The 10,438-nt window shown below is 35.0% G+C and overlaps 1 protein-coding gene across 1 annotated transcript in view; it reads left to right on the forward strand.

The window, feature by feature from the left end:
* Cysltr1 (cysteinyl leukotriene receptor 1) overlaps positions 1-7,593 on the forward strand; it is a 25,710-nt gene extending 18,117 nt beyond the window's left edge. Inside the window, exons 2-3 of the mRNA XM_028784533.1 lie at positions 1,807-1,893; positions 5,149-7,593. Coding sequence (XP_028640366.1) covers positions 5,175-6,194 — 1,020 coding nt within the window. The 5' untranslated portion in view covers positions 1,807-1,893; positions 5,149-5,174 and the 3' untranslated portion in view covers positions 6,195-7,593. The remainder of the gene's footprint in view (positions 1-1,806; positions 1,894-5,148) is intronic.
* Positions 7,594-10,438: the final 2,845 nt, after the last annotated feature.

The following is a 10,438-nucleotide window of genomic DNA, read 5'->3' on the forward strand; positions in this document are numbered from 1 at the left end:
GAGAGAGAGAGAGAGAGAGAGAGAGAGAGAGAGAGAGAGAGAGAGAGGAAGGACGCTGATTGATTGCTCTCATTGGTAAGAGCCTGAATTCAGTAGCTAGTACACATACATACACATAAAATCACATAATTATGCCTTTACTTCATCACCTTTCCTGCACACAGTTAAAAATGACAATATCTAATACTGGCCAAAGCCTGATTTCAGAAACAAGAGTCTGCAAGTAAACGGAAAGAGAAAGAGGGTCAAGATATGGGATCACAGAGCACCAAACACCTGCTATAAGTAAACAAAGAATTCAAAAGGAACTGAGGTTGCCTTACAATTGCTAACTTGAAGAAGAATAAGAAACTACACTATTTCCCAGATAACGTGACACTTACTTGCTTGTGCATGTTAGGCTAGATTATAATTGTACAACCACCATGAAAATGAACATGCTTACAAATTTAGCATGCTAAATTTGTAAGATCACAGTTCTCATATTTTAGAAATTCGTAAGCTTTCTTTCTTGCAGTAGTCTAGGGAGAAATGCCAGTGTTGTTTAAACAAAAATCTATGGCAGGGTTGAAGTTAATTTTCTTTCTAGATTAGACAAGTAAAATTTAATTTTATGATCAGAAATAGCTTATACATTTAATATTCATTTAGTATATCTTCATCAGTGTGTTAAGAGATGGGAAAAACAAATAAGAAAATTGTTACTTCTTGAATAACAAAATTTAAGAGCCAACTCTGAGTAATTCTCTACCAGCAATCAACACTTGACACAGAATATAGCATAGTCCAAGGATCCACTACTTACCTGGAGAAAGGAAGACAATGGAAGAGAGAGAAGAACCAGAAGATGCTCTGAAAAATGATTATCTAAGTTATGGAGTAGACACATTTTATATCTTAGAATTTCCTTTATTTTCTTTTTTGATTTCCCCCTTTTTTGTTAGTAGACTTCCTTTGGAAAGTTCCAGCCTGCTTCTACTTTATAAAAATAAACTGGAGAAAGGTGTTTATTTTATTAGCTCTGGGACCACACATAAAGAAAAAGTGGCCAGCCTCTGGGGAATCTTGCTGGCAGACAAGAATGAGGGTCACCATAACACAACAAAAATTGAGAGGTGTCAGGTTGCTACTGCCTTGGGAAAGCCTTTCTTTATTCATTTCTGACATATTTGTTTTATCTGTTTGAGTCTCAACAGCAATTTTGTTGAAAGGATATATACCACTTAAAGTTTAAGTATCCAAGATTCTAAAACTATTGCTCTCCAGAAGTATATATGTGAAACTAGTGACCAAAACCAGCAAGTACTATTTATGAGTCTGGGGATCTAGTTGAAGTTCTGTTAAGTCATTCTTCTTTCAAAGAACACTGTGCCCTAAGCCATTTCAGAAAAGTTTGTTTAATATTCTAACACCTATTCCTAGCAAACTAAGTCCTTGGATGAGAATTTCCAAATCATACCCTCTTTGAACTTTATAGTTAAATCTTTGTGAGAGAAAATACGATTTCATATAAAGAAACATTTTATGTTATGCTTATCTTTAGGTGTAAAAGCTGAATACATATATCAGCAAACATCTGCGACCACTCATGGTCTGTATTCCAAGTCTCCCTCCCCTTGGGAATGTAAAAAAGAATAAAGGGAAAACAAGGAGCCATGGAAGCCAATGGCCAGCCCTAAATCTGTCAGTATAGCTTTGATGTTCCATCACACTCTGGATCTGTATTTAAGGCTACTAAATTCCCATGACCCTTCCAGATTGCTTCTGAGGGTCACTAACTCCTTTTTTTTAATCTTATGATTTCAGCTTGAGTGTACTCTGACACTACAACGTAAGAACAGTGGCCACAGTAAGAAGGAAAGTTTGTGAAGGGTGCTGTGGTGCCAGAAAGAGGTATGACTCCCATTTCAAAACCCAGTTTGTTTAATTTGCAATTTTCTTAATGAGGTAACATTCCTCATCATTTGTACTGAAATAAAGTCGACACCATTTGTGTTTACTGCTTCCTCTCATTAATCAATTCGTGATTTGTTTACTTTGTGCTAAGGTGGCTTTTACTAGACTTATCACAACCTCCTCAAATATTTGAGTTATTACTCCTCAGCTCCCACTTCCTTTTCCAACTGTGAGCTCTTTGAAGGCAGGACTGGGTTGTTAAGAAATCATAGGCTTCCAAAGGAGTTAACTCTCTGTATCCATCCCCTAGGAGTCACATCATTACGAAAAATCATAGTAAATTATGCAAAATCTAATTAAATGCTGCTTAGACACTTTATATCATTATATGTCAAATGGCTACTTTACATTAAATGATCTCTACCCCTTTAAAATCTAGTCCTTGTTTAAAAAATTTACAATCTTCTTTTTATGCCTTAATATAAATAATTGGTTTAATTTGTGTGTAAATATTTAAATCTAAATACTGCATTTTATAAGAATGTTTATTCTGTTTCAAAGAGTTCTGCTAATTAATGGAAATAGATGGCTTTCTCTTCTTTATGTACTTTGTTATTTATCAGCTCTATTTGGTATCTTTTGTTCAAGGAGCTGAGAATTTCAAACTTATTTGTAACATGTAATAGACAGACAAATAATCTGTGTATAAATGGCACGAGTATTTTAACCCTTACAATTAAGCTGTATAATTTAGTACCTTACTACTTTATGAAGCAATTTTGTCTACGTCAACATCTTTAGTCTCCGAGGTTGAAAAGACTTTGAGTTATAGTGCAATAAGACGGTCACTGTAAGTGGTTTTAAATGGATAATTATACATTCAAATGATAAATGGTTTCTATCACTCCAATTAACACCGAGAATTTATGGGCAAAGAAGATGAGTTCTGTTCCTGTGCAAGGTGCTGTAAATGGTTATCAACCAGAGAGTCTGGAAGGAAAGATAACACATCACGTATGTGCAAGACAGATTGAAAACTCTCTAGGAGTTCTACAAGGATAGAAATTTATTTGAATGTAGAATAAGAGAAGGCATGGTCAAAAAGGTGTGATTTAATCTGAACAATAAAATAGGAAGAATATGAGATGATGGATGTGGTTTTGATCTTGTCTATGTATTGTTTTTGAGCCAAGGTCTCCCTGTATAGCCTAGGCTGATCTCAAATTCACCAGTTTCCTGCTTTGGCTTTTCAAGGGCTGAGATTGCAGAAAAGTACCTCCAAGATGAGTTTGATATGGAGCTGCTAACTAGCTTTATAGTGTCAGACATTCCACAGTGTATGTCTATATCAAATCATTTTATGACGTAATTAGTAATCATTTCATGGTGACCACATAAGATCATGTTGTATATAATATTATAGAGACAGATTTAAAACATGCTACATTTATTTCTCAAATATTGTGAGTAAAACTAAAAAGGGGAGAGCTATACCAAAAATCTCAATAGCACCATCTAGTGCCTCATAACATAAAACGGCCCAGTTTGAAGAAAATACCTAAAACAATATTAACAAAAAGAGTAGATTAATTTGGGAACGTTTCCCTTCCTTTACCTGAATTCAGAGAACCAAAAGAAAAAGAAACCCAGCACACAAATTGAAAACTAATGCAGATATCAGGAATGGTGGGCTGGGTTTTCTCTATAGCTTTAGAATTACCCCTCATCATTTTTTAAATCTTATATAAAAGTTGGGAGAAATGGAATTTTAAATGCTAGAAAAATATAAATAGGTAGAAAGGCAAGATGATGGAAGAAGCATCATGTTGAGTGGATGAATGTGTTCTTGGTTAGAAACCTGGTACATTCTATCCCACCTGCAACAACTACCAGAGCTGTCTATCTCCATATACCCACTATGTGGACAAGATTCATCCTATTTCACACTGGTAGCTCTTTAATATGCTGTCATTTTTCCACACACCTTGTTTATCAGAAATCAAGAGCCATATAAAAGTCAACAAATCTCTACAAGACTCAGTATTGGATTGCTTCCACTTTAATAAGTAACTAAATGGAGCTGAAGAGCACTGTAGAAATAATTCTTATTTATGCTATCTTATCCCTGGCTGTTTCTAATCAGAGGTTATTAACTGCCAAGAAGAACTTGGACAGACCAAGTAACAATCTTTTGCTATGAAAGAACTAACTGTATATTCCTAAACTCAAAGCTGTGAGTACAAATTTGAGAAAAGAACAGGAAGGAACAGCCAGCAATTTCCTCACCCAACAAGTATATTTCAACTAACTGTACCACATCTTCCCTCAGAGCCTTAAATTATGGTACATATTATTAAACTGTAAATTTGACCTCTTTGGAACTTTTTCTCTCATCATTATTATAACTATGTGGCCACTAGGTTTCTCCTGCTGTGGTGTTCTATGGATCTAATAGAGCTTAATTTCAGATTAAGAACCTCTCCCACAGGAGTGAGTTTCACCAACATAAATTAGATCATTTTCCTAGGTATGACCTCCATTCAGCAGATGTTACCTAGAAGTTCTCTTTTAGGGGAAAGCAAGTATTTTGTGCAGATTTTAGTCTCTAACTGAACTTAAAGCTCTTATAAGCAATACGTTGATAATTAGATGCTGATGATGAACATGGAGAAGATGATAATAGATACATACACAGTCATATATGCAAAACTGATATATTTAAAGTTGTTTTGTAAGTGAAAAATCATAAATTCATCTGAAGTAAAATTTTGGAGCAGTCCAATCTACAATATGAGGGGAATATTTTATCTAGGCTTGGGGGTTAACAAGACGTCTACCAGGTGAACATAGATAACAAAGGGGTAGAAAACATTTTTTTGCATGTCTGAAGGACCCAAACCTTCCTCCTGGGGGCAAAGTTCAACTGTCTCTCTCCTCATAACCGGACAACAATTGCTTCCAGCTGTGGTAGATTGCATACGTGCAGCACTAATTGGACTCAGTGGATTATTTCTTAAATGGAGAAGGGGGGCATAAAGTTGGGAGGAAGCTATGCTGGGAGGGGCTTGGAGGGCAATGTGGATGCTGGACATGATCAAAACACATTGTATATAAGTATGAAAATTTCAAAGAATAATAAAAATCTATTAATTTTTAGTTGCACAGAAAATTATAGTGACACTATGAAATAAAACATTGACATGCACTATAAAAATCTAGTTTAATTAACAAGATCTTTTTCATATGTTGTAGGCACCAAGCCGACATTCCTGGAGAATATGGATGGAGCTGAAAATCTGACGGCATCTGACAGTAATAATACATGTCATGACACAATTGATGAATTCCGAAATCAAGTGTACTCGACTATGTATTCTATGATCTCTGTTGTGGGTTTCTTTGGCAATAGCTTTGTGCTCTATGTCCTCATAAAAACATACCATGAGAAATCAGCCTTCCAAGTATATATGATTAATCTAGCCATAGCAGATCTACTCTGTGTATGTACATTGCCTCTCCGTGTGGTCTACTATGTTCACAAAGGCAAATGGCTCTTTGGCGACTTTTTGTGCCGCCTCTCCACCTATGCCTTGTATGTTAACCTCTATTGTAGCATCTTCTTTATGACAGCTATGAGCTTTTTCCGGTGTGTTGCAATTGTCTTTCCAGTCCAAAACATTAATTTGGTTACACAGAAAAAAGCCAGGTTCGTGTGTATTGGAATTTGGATTTTTGTGATTTTAACAAGTTCTCCATTTTTAATGTACAAATCTTACCGAGATGAGAAAAACAATACTAAATGCTTTGAGCCTCCACAGGACAATCAAGCTAAAAAATACGTTTTGATCTTGCATTATGTGTCATTATTCTTTGGTTTCATCATCCCTTTCGTCACCATAATTGTCTGTTACACAATGATCATTCTGACCTTACTAAAAAATACAATGAAGAAAAACCTGCCAAGTCGTAGGAAGGCTATAGGAATGATCATAGTTGTGACAGCTGCCTTTTTAGTCAGCTTCATGCCATATCATATTCAACGAACTATCCACCTTCATTTTTTACACAGTGAATCTAAACCTTGTGATTCTGTCCTTAGGATGCAGAAGTCAGTGGTCATAACTTTATCTCTAGCTGCATCAAATTGTTGCTTTGATCCTCTGCTATATTTCTTTTCAGGTGGAAACTTTAGGAGAAGGCTGTCTACATTTAGAAAGCATTCTTTGTCCAGTATGACTTACATACCCAAGAAGAAAGCTTCCTTGCCAGAAAAAGGAGAAGAAATATGTAAAGAATAATTCAAACCCATCTCCAGTGCAGAACAATGGAAAAGAAATTCCCTAACAAGTATTTTTCTAAATCACAGTTTTAAAAAAGTCTCCCATTAATAGTTTACAAATAATTATATCTATCTCATTTATAAATACTACTATTTGATATTTTAAGTGTTCAAAATTCAGTTTATAACTGTGAACTAACCCACAGATTTTTTTGACGACTCACCAGAATGGTGGAGAATGTTTGCTGTTATGAACTACAAAACTGAGTATGAAACCAAAAATATAAAAAGGGTTACAAAAGCTATGTACTAGACTTTGGATTCCAGCTTTTAAATATAGCTTTAAAATTAGCAAATAGTCATCAGTCACTCTAACATATTCCTTTGCATGCATGCCATCAGATGAGACCTGGAGATGACCTAGGACCTACAGAAATGTACGGTCAGCCGTTTCCTTTGTAGTACTGACTAGCTCCAGAAGAGAATGTTCAAGTGCTAGAACAGACCAATATTCAGCCAAATAGCTCCACAGGCTGCATGAAATTTACAGTCTGGAAAATAAGGAAGATAAATCTGATCAAAGGCCAGTTTGTCTCTAATTCTTTTCTGCCCTTGACTCAACCCCTCTCCAAAAAAGAATGGTGTTCTTCTTGGTCACTGCGGTTCAATCTCAATTCAACATATAATCCTTCCTTAATAAGTAAGGCAACTGACATTCCCATATATGAGCAGAAGCAGTCAAAATTCATCAGAAGTAAAGGAAATAGGTCTACTTTTCTACATGAGTTTTGTTGGAATCAAAATTTACTATGTCACATACCAGAAGAAAATTTGAATATCCATGTCATTAATTCTTTAATAACTATATGCATTTGTGTATATGTATATAAATATATGTAATCTATCTTGTTCTATGATATGCATTTATAGTTAGTTATGAGATTTAGTGTTGTTTTATACTTTTTGTTTTTTATTAGCATGTTGAAAGTAATATTTGTTTACAGTGATTTTTATATTATAGCAGAAGCTTTGTTCTTAAAACAAACCATTGGAAACAGCTTGGTTGTGACTAAAATATGATATTAGTTGGCAAAGTTTTGCTGAAGGTCACTTTGTTCCTGACTCTAAGTTTCAAAAGTCACATTAACTCAGAAGAAATAAATGATCATAGAGATGGAAAAAAGGCAAACCATGAATGGAGTTCTGTCGGCATCTACCACGTGTAAACATTTTCTATGTCACTTCTGCTGCACCCCTTGGAAAATTTTGTTTAAAGCATAATGAAGAGAGGACACTGAGGATCAAAACTAACTGGAACTCGTTGGTTTCTGTTGAACATGTCTGAAAATTGGCAGTGCCTATATTACTCTTGTTTCCTCTTGCTTGAGACAAATATTAAACATATATGTCATAAATCATCAGGTCTCATTTTCTACATTTCTGCTTTGTGGTAGAAGTGCATGAGTCTGGAAACCAAGATGCCTGCCTGCTAATCTGCTCTCTTTTAACTTTGAGCAAAGTTAATGTACCTTTGAGCGAATCTCTTAAGCCTAAAACCTTAACTTTCTCAGCTGTAAGTTGAGAATGATACTTGTTTTGCTTTCTTATGGACAGTTGCAAGATTCAAATGTGGTTAGATATGCTAAAAATGTATCCTAATAATATATAGTAAGATGCCATGTTAGAGTATTTATAGGGGAGTTGTTAAATATACTAATTCATATTAATTGTATTCACTTTTAATTTTGAAAGAATTCAAACAAAACATTGCCACAGCTAAATTCTAGTGCATATAATGATGTTGCTCATTTATTTCTACATCCAAGCTTTTGTTTGTATTTGCAGTTCCACTCACATATGTACCCACATGTACCATATAGATATGCCACAAAACTTCAGTCATCTACAAACTCACAATGAATGTATTGTTCTTCCTTGAACTATGTCTTTATAGCCTATGCCATACAACTTCTTACTACTTTTTCCAGTTTCTCCATGTGTATTAGTATTTTCTCCTAAAGGGAAGTGTTCTGTATAGAATTATTAATTCCCTGAGGTTACAAATTACATCTCTACATGGAAGAATATAACATTTAATTATATATGTATATATAATTTTAATTTTAAAAGCTTTTTAAATGTTTTAAATATTTTAGCTGTGTCAATTCATAAGTACAAACGCCCTGCAGAGTATGTACCATTACCATCCTCATTTTGCCAGCAAGTTTCAGAAGCAAGATTGAACTCCAAGTATTCTGTTGCCAGAATCTACATTCTTAATTTGCTAGGTATCTGTGCCATCATCTTCAAATACAAAGTTCAGGTATACATGATGAATAGGTCCTAGAGATTTACTATACAAAATAATGCCTTCCATTATCACTGTGCCTTTATTTTTGAATAGGACAGATATGTTATGCTCTTACCACAAGCAGATGAGAGATACTTGATTGACAAATGAAAGAGAGAGAGAGAGAGAGAGAGAGAGAGAGAGAGAGAGAGAGAGAGAGGGAGGGAGAGAAATTGGATGGATTGATGATACATCAAAGTATATGCTTTTTAAACAAGTTTTATTTTATTTTATTTTATGTTTTACTTATACGTGTGTATGTCTGTGAGGTATTTCATTTCATTTCATTTCATTTCATTTCATTTCATTTTATTGGTTTTTCGAGGCAGGGTTTCTCTGTGTAGCCCTGGCTGTCCTGGAACTCACTCTGTAGACCAGGCTGGCCTTGAACTCAGAAATCCGCCTGCCTCTGCCTCCCAAATGCTGGGACTAAAGGCGTGCGCCACCACTGCCTGGCAAGTTTTTATTTTTTATTTATTCTCTCATATATTACATATATTACACCCCTACTCCAGTTTCCTCCCCTCCTCCCAGTTCTCCCCCTTCCCATCTGCCCGCTCCCTCAGAGCCACTCCTCTTACACTTCCCTTCAAAAACGAGCAGGTCTCCCATGGATCTCAACTGAACATACCATGACAAGCAAGCCACAATAAAACTTGGCACAAACCCTCACATCAACCCAGTAAGATAAAAAGGATCCCAAGAACGGGTAAAAGAGTCAGAGATATCCCCACTCCCACTGTTAGGAGTCCCACAAAAAGACAAAGCTACAGAACCATATGTATTATGCAAAGCACCTACCTCAGACCCAATTGCTGCTTCAGGCTCCCTGATTGCCATTTCAGTGTTTGTGAGCCCCTATGTGCCCTGCTTAGTTGATTCTGTGGACCATGTTCTCCTGGTATATGATGGGCATTACAAAAACACATGATTTAGTCCAAAGAATGCCGTAAAAGTCACTTAGAATACTTAAATTAGGAGCTTTATATTTGCAATTCCTAGTAGCAAAATAATACTATTCTATGACATTAACACTCTACAGTCTTTACATATATCCCTTCGGTCATAAGAAGCCTTTTCAAATCTCATAAACTAGCCAGACTATTTTCTGTTATATACTTAACTTTTTATTTCATTCTGCAAGCATTGCTTGTGTATCCTTAAAATGCACTTCTGATCTCAAGCAAATGTTTTGTATGTTAAGTTTCAAAATAAACATAATTGATTATGTGTGTTCTTCTTAGATTGTAAACTGGCATTTTTGGTTATAAAGTCTCCTGAGTTTGCAGGAAAGTAAATATGCGAATACAATTTTAATTGGCCTTTTCAAGATAATCAAATATATCTTTCAAGAACTTCCTCTTACTAAAACATTAGTGATTCCAACTATGGAAAATATAAAACTTTGAAAGGTGAGATTGGTATCACAGTGATATATACTCAAGTGATACATTTTAGTAAGGATCATCATACTAGAAGGTAGGAAAATAATTTATTCTATTCTGCTTTATGTGTATAACCTGAGTTACATTATCTTTTCACAATACAAAGATAGAATGTTGTTCTTTGATTCATTCCAAAGCCCTCTGTTAGTCTAAAAGAAAATACAAATCATTTCTTGGCCTTTTGTCTAAGATCAAGTGCAATAACAAAAGACAATTTCTAATCCCCATTTGTTTGCTAATTGTTTCACTTTTCTGTGGATTATACAATTTCTTCCATCATCACCACTCCACTAACTCATAAGAATATATTTTTATCATAAATAATGAGGACATTACCTAAATTTTGGTTAAACAGATTTATATGTAAAATACCGTCTCAAGATATATTTAAGGAGGAAGAGGATTCAGGCTCTCACCTCTAACTAAGAAGCTATCTGCAAGTGAAACATACTGGTAAAAACAAAACCC

This window comes from Grammomys surdaster, unplaced genomic scaffold (genome assembly GCF_004785775.1).
Source record: "Grammomys surdaster isolate TR1022 unplaced genomic scaffold, NIH_TR_1.0 61, whole genome shotgun sequence".
Lineage (NCBI taxonomy): Eukaryota > Metazoa > Chordata > Mammalia > Rodentia > Muridae > Grammomys > Grammomys surdaster.